Genomic DNA, 17,724 nt, shown 5'->3' on the forward strand with positions numbered 1-17,724 from the left:
AAATAAGACAAATATTCTTGGTAAGTTTTTGAGTTTTTGCAGTGTGGGCATTTTATTTGAAAAAAAAAAATGCAATAGTTGCTTTTCCTGGTAGTGAGTTACTTTTATAACGTTGTAACTCAGTTGGATGAGTTGGGTCACATACAGGGTGTGGAAATCACCACATCGTCAGCTAAAGTGAAAATGGAAATAAAAATGGCCGACTTCCTGTTGCTTTTAGGGTATAGGTCTTATTGACTTTTTTGTACATCTGGGTGTGATACATACGTGCACCAATTTTCATCCGCCTACGCCAACGTCACTCTATTCATTCTTAGCAAAATAAAATTTCAAGGGGGCGCTGTTGAGCCAATTATTCCCGTCCATGTCCAACAACTTGAAATATGAAACTTTTGTGCAGAGTTTCATGAGTGTTTGAGCATGGGAAAGGCTCCAAAAAGGTGATTGTTTGGAATTAAGTATCATAATAATAATAAACAGACCGATTACTTTTTAGTTAGTAAGTAACTCACGTTGACACTGGAGTGGTAGGACAGGATGCCGTCGTTGGACAGAGTGACGTACTTCTTCTTCCACTCTTTGTTGAGCGAACTCCCGCTGCGCTTCAACAGGAAGCCCTGATAACGGAGGAGAGGAAATTATCTCTGAGTCTCATGAGTTCATCTAACATTATATTATATTATATATATATATATATATATATATATATATATATATATATCTGTGCAGCGTGATGAAGAGTTCTGGCTGCCAACAACTCAACTCCCACCGGATGTTCATCATCAGGGCGAAACTTCACGATGATGAAACTCCCTGCACACGTTTTTTTTTTTTTTGATTCTGACGGTCGTTAGATTCATTCATCATATCTGATTCTGTGTCAAGTGTAAATGTGAGATCCGTGACCGACCGGCTCCTACCTGTTTGATGGGGATGGAGCGCCCGCTGCCCAGATCTCCTTTATAGTCGGCACTTCTTCTGTTGGAGTCGCTGCCTCTCCGACCCTGGACACAAACGCAACGGCTGCATCAGATTCGTTCAAAACATCCGAATGTGAAGAAGATTTGTTATTCTACCAGAGGATGTGTGCAGAAATGTCATGCTATATGGAAACCTTTCTGAAGATGCATGGAGATGTTGGACGCCACTAATATTCAAGTTTTATGCAAATGATCCCATATTATACATAATAAAACCCATGATTTTTTTTATTACATACTTTTTTGAATACTTTTTTTGGACCCTCCTTGCACCACTTTTAACTTTGTCTGTAATTTGTCTGTTTGTGGTTGATTACAAAATCAAAATTAGTTTATTAATACGCTTATATTACAGTATGTATGTTCAGTTAAGTTTCTTATCTCTATATATAAGCCAATTAAAAGACTTGGTGTATATATATTTACTGTGTATATCAAGTATAACTCAAAGTGCAGAATCTTTCCCCATGAATAACTGTGCATTTGATAAAAGCTATAGCCTACTGTCTTATAAAAGGCCCATTTACATCAATCAAATAATTAAGAAATTGATACATTTACAATGAAAGCAGAGTTTACTAGTCATCTAACAAGCGTCACTTGTTTTAGGATCTTTCAGCTCTTTGTTTTGGTTTTAATCGACTGTGAAAAAATGGCTTTGAACGAGTTAAACAGTTCAAGTTGAGTTCACAGTTTGTTGCCTGTTATAAAACTCCTCTAAACGCAGAGTCAGATTAATCCAGCGGCAACAGACTGATCAAAAACATCACCGATAAAAATCTGAAAACACCAACAGCTTCTGACTTCACATCATCTGTTCAACCACTGATCAAAGTGTAATGTTGAATATTTAAGATGAAGGACCAAAGTTTCACAGCAGCCAGATCCCAAACAAAGTTATGGGCATGTCTTCGATATGAATTTCTTTTTTTGGTTCTTTTTTTTTGTTGCAAAAACCGTCCTGCTTGATCTATGGTTTCGCTTTCAAAAGAGAAAGTGAATTTCTACAGACTAACGCCATGTGACCGGCCTCTTCGCCCACCATTTCTTATCAGATAATCTGTGTTGTTTTGACAAATAAAGGAGTTTCTACGACAGCAGAGCTAAATCCACATCGCAGTACGTCTCTGCTGCTGCTGCTTTTTACACTGAGCGGTTAAACCACCTGGTCCTAGTTCATGGACACCAACTGTGGATATGACAAGCTTTTTTGGTAAACCTTTAATTTACAGGCCGTTAATTATGTGATAATGTCAAGAAATAGCCAAGAAATAACAACTTATTGTGTTATAATGTCTAGAAATAGCCTAAAAATATCGCCAAGGAATAACAATCAATTGCGTAGAAATAGCCTAGAAATATCGGTCTATTGCAACAACCCAATTTAGTGGAGAAAAATTCTGGCCTTTCCTAAAAAATTCAAACCATAAAAAGCATGTGTAATCTTTTGCCTTTATGAAAAACATGACATTACTATGAAATTGACTGTTATTTCTTGGCTATTTCTAGACATTATCACATATTTAGGGTCAGTTTTTGGTGAAATGTGAAGGGAATAAAAAGCTACTGTACATCTGAAGTTTGGGTCTCTAAAAATAAAAAACAAAAACTCGATCAATACGTACAGCAAATCGAGAGGTCCGCCTGCGGGTGGCGCTGCGGACCGACCCCGGCGTGGCGCTGTCCTGCTTGTCCCCTCTGGTCGTCCTGCTGCCGATCTCCTTATGACTGATGACGGGCGTGGAGGGAAGGGACGAGGAGTAGTCGCTGCTCTGACCGCCGTTACTGGCCTGAACAGAGAGGAGCGAGATAACTGAGTTTAATGTGCAAGATGCAACCTTTTATTTTCTTTCTTTCCTTCTGCATTAGGGTCCTGATTAGCACCAGTGAAGCACCGGAGCAGTGTTCAACCTGCAGTCCTCGTCTTATCGAGGTAACAGGGTTCAGACAGAAGAGAAATGTTCCTCTCAGCAAAAAACAGATAGATAGATAGATAGATAGATAGATAGATAGATAGATAGATAGATAGATAGATAGATAGATAGATAGATAGATAGATAGATAGATAGATACTTTATTTATCCTGAAGGAAATTCAATTTCTCAGCTGCACAATAATCAAAATAAATCTGTCATATTTCTATAAGAAACAATCTGGAAGTACTGGAAAATATTCAGTTTTATACAAAAAATACTTTCAAATATGACTCTCAATCCTAAAGTTATCCATCTCACATATTCACTCTAAAGGAAACAAGATATTTAAAAACACATCTTACTGCAAAAGTTAGGACTAAATATCACTCAGACAGATCCACTTGTTCACAAAACGCTCTTCATTTATGGTCGCCCAAATATTTGAAGATGTAAAGTAGTTTTGAACCCATCTTGGTTTTTCCTTGTGCTTGTTTTCAGTGAGAAAGAGAAGGTGTTGAAGTGTTTTACCTGTCCTGGAAAGACACCCGACACCGGGGTGGATCCTCCGGAGTGACTGGGTGAGTTTGGGAGAGATTTACAAGACGCCAGTAGAGCTGCTTGTTTCTTGGCTGCCATGATCTTCTGAGCAGCTGCGGCACAAAAACAACAACAACATCAGAAAAACACATATTTTATACAGTTTCGCCCTCATTTCATGAATTTTATAGAAGTCAGTGTTGACTGAAAAGAAAAAGACAGAAGACAGAAGCTGAGAGGATGAAACCTGAACTGTGTCAGAAACAAGTCACACAACATGAAATAAAGATGTTTTAAAGGGATAGTTCAACATTTTGGCAAATTGGAGTTGTTTTAGAGGTAAATTCATGCAAAATCGCTGATGCGCGTTCCCGTCAGGGGCAGTTTTTCATCAAGCAGTCTCTGAATTTCCCTCTAAAACAACTCTGTCTGGTAACGTTCTGTTATTATCTCATAGCGTGGTGAATGTGCAGGTCACAACTTGTCCACCAGAGCGTTTTGGAGTTGTTGGATTGTGTATTTGATGAGTTTGATGACGGAAACCAAGAAATCCTCGGTAGCGTAGCTCTGAGCAGCTCACGGCTCTGCTCTGCCGTTCTAAAAATAGCTTGCACCGACAATTAAAGGTAACGAACCTACTGCTAACACTATAGGGATTATGGCAATGGGCCAATCTGCCAAAATGTTGAACTATCCCTTTAATAGTTTAAAAAAGTAATGCTTTCATGCTCATTAAAACATTAAATATTGTCTAATATTACCTTTCTGTATTTTTTTTTTTACCAACTATAGCTACACTTTACTCAAGCAACTCTTGATAATTTGTACAAAACTGTAGAGAAATGTGTCTCTTTTTCATATTTTTCACCAAAGAAAAGAAAAGGTGCACATCCTTCATATCTGTGGTTGTTGTTATGCAGCAGCACATACCGTCAGTGAAGACTCTGTTCACGTTGAGTCCGTAGGTTGCACAGGTTTCGTAGTATGTGCAGCGCCGCACGTCGGAGCACAGCTGCCGAGCCCTGGCGTCATCTATCACTCTGGGGTTGGTGCTGCTGATCTTATCTGGAGAGGGAACAAACAGATACGGCGCCGGTGAGTTGTCACCTCGCTCTGTGTGAACAACACCTGAGCCAAAGCACATGTGGCGCTTGAGAGTCTCACCCTGAGTGCCAACCACTACAAAGGGGATCTCGGTGACAGGTCTGAAGACGGCAAGCTGGTGGTAGATTTTGTAAACTTCCTGGAAGCTGGATTCGTTCTCCAGGCTGAAGACCAAGATAACGGCATCCACCCAACCTGCAAACTATAGGAGAAGAGAGGAGAGGAGAACAGAGAAATGGCAGTAGAGTAAAGACTAATTCATGCAAAGTGTAATTAGTTGTTCCTTTATCCCTGGTATTAAAGCTGTAAACCCACCTGAGCACCTGGGAGCTCAGTCTCCTCTCTGATTACCAACAGGTGGCTCTGTCCGTCAACCTGGACGTCTTTAATATACTGACGTCCTGCAAATAAAACAAGAGCCATGAGACGCTTTCAGCTGTGAAACTAATAACATACTGTATGATCATCCAGAATTAAAGGGATAGTTCACCCAAAACTGAAATTTCACTCATTATCTACTCACCCTCATGTGGACTAAGGGCTGGGAGAAGTTTCAGAGTCCTCCGTGGCTTCTCTGAGTTACAGGGGGTCTCGGCGTAGCAGTGCATGTCCATATGACGGTTGCAAATGGATACCAACTGTTTTCGTAACAAAAAGACACACCAAAAAACATCCAAATACCTCCATGCTGCTCGTATGTAATGTCCGACTTGTATTGAAGCCCCGAAAAAAATTAAATAAGTCTATATTTCAAGCTTGTTTTGTAGCGGAAGGTTCTCAAAGCTGGAGAACAGACCCTGGTTCGTCCAAATTTGACGAACCGGGAAGAGGAGCTTCCGCTACAAACAAGCTTGAAATATAGACTTATTTAATTTTTTCGGGACAATTTCGCATTTCGGGGCTTCAATACAAGACGGACATTACATACGAGCAGCATGGAGGTATTTGGATGTTTTTTGGTGTGTCTTTTTGTTACGAAGACAGTTGGTATCCATTTGCAACCGTTATATGGACATGCACTGCTACGCCGAGACCCCCTGTAACTCAGAGAAGCCACGGAGGACTCTGAAACTTCTCCCAGCCCTTAGTCGACATGAGGGTGAGTAGATAATGATTGAAATTTCAATTTTAGGTCCCTTTAATGTTATTAATTGCAGCGGTGCATGACAAAGCGAAACAAGTTTACAGTCACATTTGTAATTCATGTAAATGATATGATGAATCCAACCTTCTGCGTTTTCCAGCGGCAGGTAACTTCCCGTCATGTGTCTGTGGACCAGAGCAGACTTCCCGCTGCACAAACCTCCCAGAACACCCTTCAGAGGAAAAGGAAAATTGTTCATATGGTAAAAAAAAAATCCAACCTCAGTGGTTTATAAGAAAAAAACAAAGAAAGAAACAAAAAAACTGTGTCCTTGTACGTACCAGGTGAAGCTCCTGCACAGTTTGGCTCATGGGCCACTCTTGACTGCTGGTGCACGGAGCTGGAGAAACACACAAAAATACACAGGTGGAGGATTCATTAATAAAAAAAAGTTTTAAAGAAATAAGATCAGAATCACAAAGATTGCATTTAATATAGAGAATATACACCAACTCTAATCTTCTCTGTAGTTTATCTGTAGTTTATTATAAACTACAGAGAAGATTAGAGCTGGTGTAGGTTAGGTTATATCATGGATGTATTATAAATTAATATTAAATTATTTGTTATATTATTATGTTCTTATAATTGTTCCATGGGTTATTATGCACTTAGAAAAACGCTAATTTAGGGGCTAACAGTGTCCCCTCTAGGCTAGGCTAGGTTAACCATTGCCCAAATAAATTCACTTTCTTTCACCTTATCTGACATTTATCAAGAAGTCTTTAAGAAGTGTGTGATTTAGGAGGACTGAAATCTACAAACAGAAAACAGAGGTGGTTATTGTCCATTAAAAAACAAAAAACAAAAATACACATTTGAACAAATTCAAAAATGGCATCTACGCTAGGCTAGGATAACCATTCCCCAAATAAATTCACTTTCTTTAACCTTCTTCAAGAAGTCTTCAAAAAGTGTGTGATTTAGGAGGTTTAAAATGGTACAAACAGGAAACAGAGGTGATTATCGTCCATTAAAAACCAAAGAAATAGCATTTAAACAAATTCAAAAATAGCATCTAGCTAGGCTAAGCTAGGCTAGGCTAACCAAATAAATTCACTTTCTTTAACCTTCGTATCTGATATTTTCCAAGAAGTCTTCAATAAGTGTGTGATTTAGGAGTTCTGAAATGGTACAAACAGGAAACAGAGGTGGTTATCGTCCATTAAAAACCCAAAAAAATACACATTTGAACAAATTCAAAAATGGCGTCTTTTCACACTGCGGCTACAAACAAAACAAACACATCTGACTATGAGTCACCAAAATGTGCAAAAAAAAAACACTGCTGGGATTCAGTGTTTGGAGGTTACTGATCAAGAAAAACCTTCAAATATATAAAATACGAGCTTTAAAAACCCACAACATCTTGTGTTTGCATGTAAAACAAGCTAACTGAGCTAACACCGCCTGCTTTCAGCCTTTGTGCTAAGACAAGCTCAACAAGACAGCTGTTTACCTTTAAATTCTTTAAATCAATAAAGTTCACAGCAACAAAGTCAGAGTTGGTGAACAAATAGAGCTCATTATAAAGTCGCTGTGGCCTGTAGTTGTAGTTTAATATCTGTATTTAAACAGCTCAGTCAGACGAGGCAGGGGGGTCCAGGCCTCCAACAGAGGCTGCAGCTCCCAGAAAATTCAATCAAGTGTACAAATATGCATGTCTACACCAGTTAGCGAGCATGCCAGATATCTTTAGTTTACTCTAACATTATTAGGCATGCCACTTTTTTTTCTCTCTTTTTTGGTTATCTGGCAGAAAAGCCCTAACAAGTCATTTATTATTTTATTCAGGCTTGAATAGGCTACTGAGAGAGAGAAAAGGAAGAACTCAGGCGGCTGTGGTGAGATAATTCGTCTCATTCCCAGAACAGTTTCTCCTCTCATTTCATGAATTTTATAGAAGTCTGTGTCGACTGAAAAGAAAAAGACAGAAGACACTGAGAGGATGAAACCTGAACTGCGTCAAAAACAAGTCAAACAACCTGAAATAAAGATGTTTCAATGCTCATTAAAGCACCTACATATCATCTACTTCTAGTATGAAACTCTTAATAATTTGTAGGCTACAAAACTCAGAATTTGTCTCTTTTTTATATTTTCCACCTTGTTTTTGTGAATGTCCCATCACAAATACACAGTAATTCTGCAACTCCATTATCACCACTCACAAGCACTTCACCCCATGTAACCTGCCACGTTCGTGTTTGTGTCCTTGTCTTCTACCTCGTTCTTTGTTTTTATGTTGAAGAGTGTTTTTCTGTTTTATGGGTTTCCTGTTTTTATAATGTGCAATGATTGTGTGTATGCTAGAATACCACTGTGATGAGCACTGCAGTTGCAGTTTCACTGTATTTTAAATGCAGTGACAATAAAGGCCTCTTACGTTATGTTATCTTATCTTAAGTGGGATCAATAAAAAGTCTTATGTCGAGTCCTGTAAAAAATGTCAAAATTTCTCAAAATATTCCATTAAAAAGGGAAAAGCGAATAATGAATATACAAAAATATTGGTTTTAAAGGGAGAATCTGAAACCAAGTGTTTCATTGCTTCGATATTTGGTGTTTTTAGTTTATGTGAAGCTTTATTTTGTATCAGACAGGACATAAACAACAAATAAAAACGAAGAAATTTCATTTCCTGTTTTCTTATAAAAGTCTGTGACCTGCACCAGAATTTAATCAAATCTAAGTATTTATTAAAGACAGACAGAGAACAAAAGCGTGAGTAGAATTTCAAGTCAATTCACATTCCTCCATAATTCAATTTTTACATCCTTTTAAAATATCAATATCAATATATACCGAATGTTTAAAATTCAAAGCGAGTTTTGCTTGTGTTGGTTTTCTGCCTTTGTTTCTATCTGATAAGAAGCGTCGACTTGGCAGCAGCTACACGGCGACTCTGTGCTAATATTAAACGCTCACATTATGTTCCAAGTGTCACTGTGATAAATAGTTGTGAGATTATTGAGATTAAAACCCAAACATATCCGCTCCACTGGTTAACTGTGACCGTAATGATCGTCTCCCAGTCGGGGCTGATTTATTGAGTCTCTTTAGCAGTCTTAGGGTGGAATTTTTTACAGCGCTACAGCGACTGTTGTCATTATTATTCCTGTTATCATTATATATTTCCCTAGTTGGGAATAAAAGACTAACATACAAACTTGGTGCTGCTGTGATTAAGGCCTGAAAATGCAGTTTTCATACAGTTTCAAACTGGATGGACAGAATCTCACCAAATTTGTCGTAAATGCACATTTTTTAGATGCAAACCTTTTTGTCTGATTGATAATAAACTGTCTGTGCCTCATTATTATTGGACCATAAATAAATGAGCCCATCACAAAACAAAACGTTGCACTATAACAAATCTCAAAATATACTTTTCCATATCGCCTTCCAGTGGCCTAAAGGATTTTAGAAGGCTTTTATTTTGAAATTTTGCAAAAGTAGATGAAGTTAACGGCGCAGATTTGTACCATTTTTCCTCTTGAACACATGTTGCAGTGAAAAACGAATCTTTGAAAACGGCTCTATTGTCTTTCAGCTGTCATAACTCTGATTACTGATGAACTGCAAACACAGCTGAGGTTCATTTTCTCACAATATGAACAATATGAAAACCAGAAGCGACTAATAACACAGTCGTTAACGAAAATAAGTCGTTTTACTTGTTCCAACAAGTTATTATTTGAGCACAAAAAAGCGGGTTAGAAGAAGCCATGAGTTACTGCTTGCGGCTACATCTTTTATTATTTTTTATCGCTCCCATAACTCAGTCGTCATTTAATTTTGTGGTGATAGATATAAAGTATTATTATGTGTCTTATATATTCAGCCCTAAAGTTCTCCTGGAAGCTGCTACATTACGACGGCTTTGAAAAGAATGAGTGTCATTAGGGTGAATGCTGAAAGCATTCACACTATTGTTATTCAAATCTTTATTATTATTATTAATATTATTATTAGGGTGAATGCTGAAAGCATTCACACTATTGTTATTCAAATCTTTATTATTATTAATATTATTATTAGGGTGAATGCTGAAAGCATTCACACTATTGTTATTCAAATCTTTATTATTATTATTATTATTCTGTACACTTCTTCCGTTTTTCGGTCTTTAACTACTTCTTCATACTTTCTACTATTCAAACAATTCATATATCAAAACGTGCAGCTTCTTCAGGAGATCATTGGATCCATTCAACTTTTTCATTATCATTCATACTTTTCAAAATATTCAAACTTTATTGAAAAATTTTTCCCATAGGAATACATTGAAACTGTCTTCAAACTCTTAAAATCTTCTCCTTCTTTGAACTTCAACTGCTTCAACATACTTTCACCTACAGACTTCATTCAACTTTTAAAACATTCACAAAACTTTCAAGTATTCACGGTACATTCAACTTTTTCATATCTTCTACCATTATTGATCAGTACCCTTCAACTGTTCATGATAATTTTTTGACAAAATTCAAATTTAACATGCAAGTCAATGGCACGGAATTTTCAGAGCAAGAGTGGTGATGACATCAGCTAGAGTGACAGAGGTTCAAAAAATCCTCTGACACTTTGCTCTCTAACCTGTCACCACGGCCACAAATTTCACTCTGGACACATAATTTTCCCCCACTTTGGTAGACAAACTTGTCCTGTGTCTCACAGTGTGCTCGAAAACGCAGAGAGGCTAACAGAATTTAAACTGGGAGCCTCTAAGTGCAGCCAGTTCCCTCTCTTCCTCTCATTGACTCCCATTGTAAAGTAGGAGCAGATTTTCTGAGAAAAGCAGAAATGACCTCCTTATCTTTCCTGCGACTGTGAGAAAAGTTTTTGTCCTACAAACATTTAATGCACATTGGCTCGCTCAGGAAGGTCTCCTTGCCCCGATAGTCATGACCACATTCTGGTAAGAGGTACGGTTCTCTTTTCAGAGGCTGTTGTTCGGAGCTGCACAGAGCTCAAAATCTCACTGCTCTGCTCTGTGTGGTGCAGACAGAGAGAGAGACACACACACACACACACACACACACACACACACACACACACACACACACACACACACACACACACACACACACACAGACAGAGAGACACACAAACACAGAGACACACTGGCTTACAGCTCATAATCAGCCTCTAAATGAGTTCATATCTTTGAGGGGAATTTTTAAACATCTCTAATAATTTATTTCTCTTACATACATTTCAGTTCTCTTGTAATGGAGATTTCAGGATTTGGAGCTTCTTCATGTCCTGACTTTCCTCTTTAACGCTTTACTTTGAAGGACTTGAACTTTTTCTCATTAATTCCAACAATTCAGACCATTTCTCAATCATTTAAGGACTTTCACATTTTTCATTTATGAATGTATATCTTCACACTCTTTTTTTAAACGTATCTTAAAACAATTCTGGCATCATTCAGTCTCTTTCTTTCTTTCTTTCTTTCTACTCCCTTTCTCTTTCTTTTTACTTCATTCCTTGTTTCCTTGTTTCTACCCCATTTCTATATATACCCCAGTTCTCATAATGGATATTTCAGGATTTGGAGCTTCTTCATGTCCTGACTTTAGACTTTTCCACCTTCAATCCTTACATTTTACTTTGAAGGACTTGGACTTTTTTCTCATTAATTCCAACAATTCAGGCCATTTCTCAACCATGTAAGGAGTTTCATATTTTTCATTTATAAATTTATATTTTCACACTATTTTTTACACCTAAACAATTCTGGGATTTGCATCCATTCCCTATCATTCAGTCTCTTGCTTACAAGTTATACACTTCAGGTATTGCTTCATTTTTATACATATTTGTTCAACAAATACCTTCAAGCTCTTAATATATTTATTCATTTGAGTAGACCTATTTTTTCCACACCAATCTTCAAAAATTCAAGCAATTTTCCAACATCCTTCTTATAAGTTCTTCTTTTTAATTTTTTTCTCACCTATTTCAGATTTCAACCATTCAACTGTTAAACTATAAAGATGCAGGATTTCTACATTTTCCTCAAACTTTTTATTAACATGTTTAACTTTTACCCTTCAGATATGTTGTAGTTATTTTTAGTTATTCTGCCCTGATTGTAACTACTTCTATATTATTCTACTTTTACACTTCAGATATTGTTTCATCTATATTAGTAATGGTTCAAAAAAAAATTTTCTAACTGTTTTAAATAACAACAAATGCATCCATTCCATATCATTCAGCCTCCTGCTTACAAGTTATACTCTTCAGGTATTGCTTCATCTTTATTTATATTTGTTCAACAAATGCTTTCAAGCTGTTAATATATTTATTCATTTGAGTAGACTGAAATGTAAATTTTTTCACACCAATCTTCAAAAATTCAAGCAATTTTCCAAACATTTCATACAAATTCAACGTCCTTCTTATAAGTTTTACTTTTTAATCTTTTCTCACGTATTTCAGATTTCAACCCTTCTACTCTTACATGCTCGACTTTTAGCCTTCAGATATGATGTAGTTATTCTAACTTATCCTTCCCTTTAAAGGATTGTAACAACTTCTATGTTATTTTACTTTTATTCCTCAGATATTCTTTCATAAATTAGTAATGGTTCAACAATGTTTTCAAGCCACCAGTTTTAAACTTCTTTGAGTAGACTCAAGCTTTTCAATTCATTCAGACTATTCTTCATTAATTCAAGTAATTACCACCCATTTCATACATCCTCCATCTTTCATCTTCTACTTTTACTATTCAGATATTGTTTAATCTACATTAGTAATGGTTCAAAAATGTTTTCAAACTGTCAGTTTTAAGTAAATCTGAGTAGACTTCAGACTTTCAATTTCTTCATACTGATCTTCAACAATTCAAGTAATTTCAAACCATTTCATACTCTTCATATATTGTTTCATCTCTTCAAGATTTCTTCAGCAGTTTCTTAACTTAATTCAGCATAGTTTCAACAATTTATTCAGCTCATTCAGCTTCCAGCTTCCAGCATTCACCCGTATTTCCTTCAGGAAATGCATTTTCTAGTTATTCTTACTTCTTCCCTTTTTTGGCCCTTAACTACTTCTTCATACTTTCTACTATTCAAACAATTCATATATCAAAACGTGCGGCTTCTTCAGGAGATCATTGGATGTATTCAACTTTTTCATATCATTCATACTTTTCAAAATATTCAAACTTTATTGAAAAATTTTTCCCCATAGGAATACATTGAATCGGTCTTCAAACTGTTCAAATCCTCTCCTTCTTTGAACTTCAACTGCTTCAACATACTTTCACCTACAGACCTCATTCAACTTTTAAAATGTTCACAAAACTTTCAAGTATTCACGGTATATTCAACTTTTTCATATCTTCTACCATTATTGATCAGTACACTTCAACTGTTCATGATCATTTTTTGACAAAATTCAAATTTAACATGCAAGTCAATGGCACGGAATGTTCAGAGGTAGAGTGGTGATGACATCAGCTAGAGTGACAGAGGTTCAAAAAATCCTCTGACACTTTGCTCTCTATCCTGTCACCACGGCCACAAATTTCTTTCTAGACACATCATTTTCCCCCACTTTGGTAGACAAACTTGTGCTGTGTCTCACAGTGTGCTCGAAAACGCAGAGAGGCTAACAGAATTTAAACTGGGAGCCTCTAAGTGCAGCCAGTTTCCTCTCTTCCTCTCATTGACTCACATTGTAAAGTAGGAGCAGATTTTCTGAGAAAAGCAGAAATGACCTCCTTATATTTCTTGCGACGGTGAGAAAAGTTTTTGCCCTACAAACATTTAATGCACATTGGCTCGCTCAGGAAGGTCTCCTTGCCCCGATAGTCATGACCACATTCTGGTAAGAGGTACGGTTCTCTTTTCAGAGGCTGTTGTTCGGAGCTGCACAGAGCTCAAATCTCACTGCTCTGCTCTGTGTGGTGCAGACAGAGAGAGAGAGACACACACACACACACACACACACACACACACACAGACAGAGAGACACACAACCACAGAGACACACTGGCTTACAGCTCATAATCAGCCTCTAAATGAGTTCATATCTTTGAGGGGAATTTTTAAACATCTCTAATAATTTATTTCTCTTACATACATTTCAGTTTATTCTTGTAATGGAGATTTCAGGATTTGGAGCTTCTTCATGTCCTGACTTTCCTCTTTAACCCTTTACTTTGAAGGACTTGAACTTTTTCTCATTAATTCCAACAATTCAGACCATTTCTCAACCATTTAAGGACTTTCACATTTTTCATTTATGAATGTATATCTTCACACTCTTTTTTTACACGTATCTTAAACAATTCTGGCATTTGCATCCATTCCACATCATTCAGTCTCTTTCTTTCTTTCTACTCCCTTTCTCTTTCTTTTTACTTCATTCCTTGTTTCCTTGTTTCTACCCCATTTCTTCAACAGACTCTTCAACTGTTACATTTAATAACGCAGGATTTTCCAACATGTTCCTCTTTCATTTCAACATTTTTACTGGTTGTAGACCTTTGACACATTTTTTCTTTTCTTTCTATTATCTAAATCAGTTCAGGTATTTTTCCACCATGTCATGTGATTCAGCCTCCTGCTGTCATGTTATACGTTTCTACTTGAGATATTGTTTAATCTATATTAGTAAGAGTTCAAAAATGTTTCCAAGCTGTCAGTTAAACTTATTTGAGTAGACTCAAGCTTTTCAATACATTCATACTATTCTTCAACAATTCAAGTAATTTCCACCCATTTCATACATCCTCCATCTTCAATCTTATACTTTTATTCTTACGATATTGTTTCATCTATATTAGTAATGGTTCAACAATGTTTTCAAGCTGTCAGTTTTATATACGAGTAGACTTCAGCCTTTCAATTTATTCATACTAATCTTCAACAATTCAAGTTGAAATCACCTATTACCTATTACAAAGCCATGGATTTTTACATTTCCCCTTAAATGACTTAAATGTTAATTTTTTCATACTAATCTTCAAAAATTCAAGTAATTTTCCAAACATTTCATACAAATTCGACATCCTTCTTATAAGTTTTACTTTTTAATATTTTCTCACCTATTTCAGATTTCAACCATTCAACTATTAAACTATAAATTTGCCGGATTTCTACATTTTTCTCAAACTTTTTATTAACATGTTTAACTTTTACCCTTCAGATATGTTGTAGTTATTTTTAGTTATTCTGCCCTTTAACGGATTGTAACTATTCTACTTTTACACTTCAGATATTGTTTCATCTATACTAGTAATGGTTCAAAAAATGTTTTCAAACTGTTTCAAATAAATTGTGCACTTTAACCTTTCAATTCATTCATACTATTCTTCACTAATTCAAGTAATTAGCACCCATTTCATACATCCTTCATCTTTCATCTTCTACTTTTACTATTCAGATATTGTTTAATCTACATTAGTAATGGTTCAAAAATGTTTTCAAACTGTCAGTTTTAAGTAAATCTGAGTAGACTTCAGACTTTCAATTTCTTCATACTGATCTTCAACAATTCAAGTAATTTCAAACCATTTCATACTCTTCATATATTGTTTCATCTCTTCAAGATTTCTTCAGCAGTTTCTTAACTTAATTCAGCATAGTTTCAACAATTTATTCAGCTCATTCAGTTTACAGCTTTCAGCATTCACCCGTATTTCCTTCAGGAAATGCATTTTCTAGTTATTCTTACTTCTTCCCTTTTTTGGCCCTTAACTACTTCTTCATACTTTCTACTATTCAAACAATTCATATATCAAAACGTGCGGCTTCTTCAGGAGATCATGGGATGTATTCAACTTTTTCATATCATTCATACTTTTCAAAATATTCAAACTTTATTGAAAAAATTTTCCCCATAGGAATACATTGAATCGGTCTTCAAACTGTTCAAATCCTCTCCTTCTTTGAACTTCAACTGCTTCAACATACTTTCACCTACAGACTTCATTCCACTTTTAAAACGTTCACAAAACTTTCAAGTATTCACGGTATATTCAACTTTTTCATATCTTCTACCGTTATTGATCAGTACCCTTCAACTGTTCATGATCATTTTTTGACAAAATTCAAATTTAACATGCAAGTCAATGGCACGGAATTTTCAGAGCTAGAGTGATGATGACATCAGCTAGAGTGACAGAGAGTCTAAAAATCCTCTGACACTTTGCTCTCTATCCTGTCACCACGGCCACAAATTTCTTTCTAGACACATAATTTTCCCCCACTTTGGTAGACAAACTTGTGCTGTGTCTCACAGTGTGCTCGAAAACGCAGAGAGGCTAACAGAATTTAAACTGGGAGCCTCTAAGTGCAGCCAGTTCCCTCTCTTCCTCTCATTGACTCACATTGTAAAGTAGGAGCAGATTTTCTGAGAAAAGCAGAAATTACCTCCTTATATCTCTTGCGACGGTGAGAAAAGTTTTTGCCCTACAAACATTTAATGCACATTGGCTCGCTCAGGAAGGTCTCCTTGCCCCGATAGTCATGACCACATTCTGATAAGAGGTACGGTTCTCTTTTGAGAAGCTGTTGTTCGGAGCTGCACCGAGCTCAAATCTCACTGCTCTGCTCTGTGTGGTGCAGACAGAGAGAGAGACACACACACACACACACACAGACAGATAGACACACAGACACAGAGACACACTGGCTTACAGCTCATAATCAGCCTCTAAATTAGTTCATATCTTTGAGGGGAATTTTTAAACATCTCTAATAATTTATTTCTCTTACATTTCAGTTTATTCTTGTAATGGAGATTTCAGGATTTGGAGCTTCTTCATGTCCTGACTTTCCTCTTTAACCCTTTACTTTGAAGGACTTGAACTTTTTCTCATTAATTCCAACAATTCAGACCATTTCTCAACCATTTAAGGACTTTCACATTTTTCATTTATAAATGTATATCTTCACACTCTTTTTTACACGTATCTTAAACAATTCTGGCATTTGCATCCATTCCACATCATTCAGTCTCTTTCTTTCTTTCTTTCTTTCTTTCTTTCTACTCCCTTTCCCATTCTTTTTTACTTCATTCCTTGTTTCCTTGTTTCTACCCCATTTCTATATATACCCCAGTTCTCATAATGGATATTTCAGGATTTGGAGCTTCTTCATGTCCCGAGTTTAGACTTTTCCACCTTCAATCCTTACATTTTACTTTGAAGGACTTGGACTTTTTCCTCATTAATTCCAACAATTCAGGCCATTTCTCCACCATGTAAGGAGTTTCATATTTTTCATTTATAAATTTATATTTTCACACTATTTTTTACACTTAAACAATTCTGGGATTTGCATCCATTCCCTATCATTCAGTCTCTTGCTTACAAGTTATACACTTCAGGTATTGCTTCATTTTTATACATATTTGTTCAACAAATACTTTCAAGCTCTTTATATATTTATTCATTTGAGTAGACCTATTTTTTCCACACCAATCTTCAAAAATTCAAGCAATTTTCCAACATCCTTCTTATAAGTTCTTCTTTTTAATTTTTTTCTCACCTATTTCAGATTTCAACCATTCAACTGTTAAACTATAAAGATGCAGGATTTCTACATTTTCCTCAAACTTTTTATTAACATGTTTAACTTTTACCCTTCAGATATGTTGTAGTTATTTTTAGTTATTCTGCCCTTTAACGGATTGTAACTACTTCTATATTATTCTACTTTTACACTTCAGATATTGTTTCATCTATATTAGTAATGGTTCAAAAAAAATTTCTAACTGTTTTAAATAACAACAAATGCATCCATTCCATATCATTCAGCCTCCTGCTTACAAGTTATACTCTTCAGGTATTGCTTCATCTTTATTTATATTTGTTCAACAAATGCTTTCAAGCTGTTAATATATTTATTCATTTGAGTAGACTGAAATGTAATTTTTTTCACACCAATCTTCAAAAGTTCAAGCAATTTTCCAAACATTTCTTACAAATTCAACGTCCTTCTTATAAGTTTTACTTTTTAATCTTTTCTCACGTATTTCAGATTTCAACCCTTCTACTCTTACATGCTCGACTTTTAGC

The 17,724-nt window shown here is 36.0% G+C and overlaps 1 protein-coding gene across 1 annotated transcript in view; it reads right to left on the reverse strand.

Moving 5' to 3' along the window:
- The window catches only part of LOC146986801 (arf-GAP with GTPase, ANK repeat and PH domain-containing protein 1-like), a 46,834-nt gene that overhangs the window by 19,733 nt on the left and 9,377 nt on the right, over window positions 1–17,724 (reverse strand). The window contains exons 3-11 of the mRNA XM_085775677.1: window positions 5,963–6,021; window positions 5,766–5,853; window positions 4,853–4,938; window positions 4,598–4,739; window positions 4,364–4,498; window positions 3,425–3,546; window positions 2,606–2,770; window positions 921–1,004; window positions 513–617 (exon numbers count right to left, since the gene is read on the reverse strand). Of these exons, the coding sequence (XP_085631803.1) occupies window positions 513–617; window positions 921–1,004; window positions 2,606–2,770; window positions 3,425–3,546; window positions 4,364–4,498; window positions 4,598–4,739; window positions 4,853–4,938; window positions 5,766–5,853; window positions 5,963–6,021 (986 nt within the window). The remainder of the gene's footprint in view (window positions 1–512; window positions 618–920; window positions 1,005–2,605; window positions 2,771–3,424; window positions 3,547–4,363; window positions 4,499–4,597; window positions 4,740–4,852; window positions 4,939–5,765; window positions 5,854–5,962; window positions 6,022–17,724) is intronic.

The sequence above is a fragment of the Trachurus japonicus genome, chromosome 5 (assembly GCF_045865225.1).
Source record: "Trachurus japonicus isolate A0001 chromosome 5, Traja_1.0".
NCBI classification, from domain to species: Eukaryota; Metazoa; Chordata; class Actinopteri; order Carangiformes; family Carangidae; genus Trachurus; species Trachurus japonicus.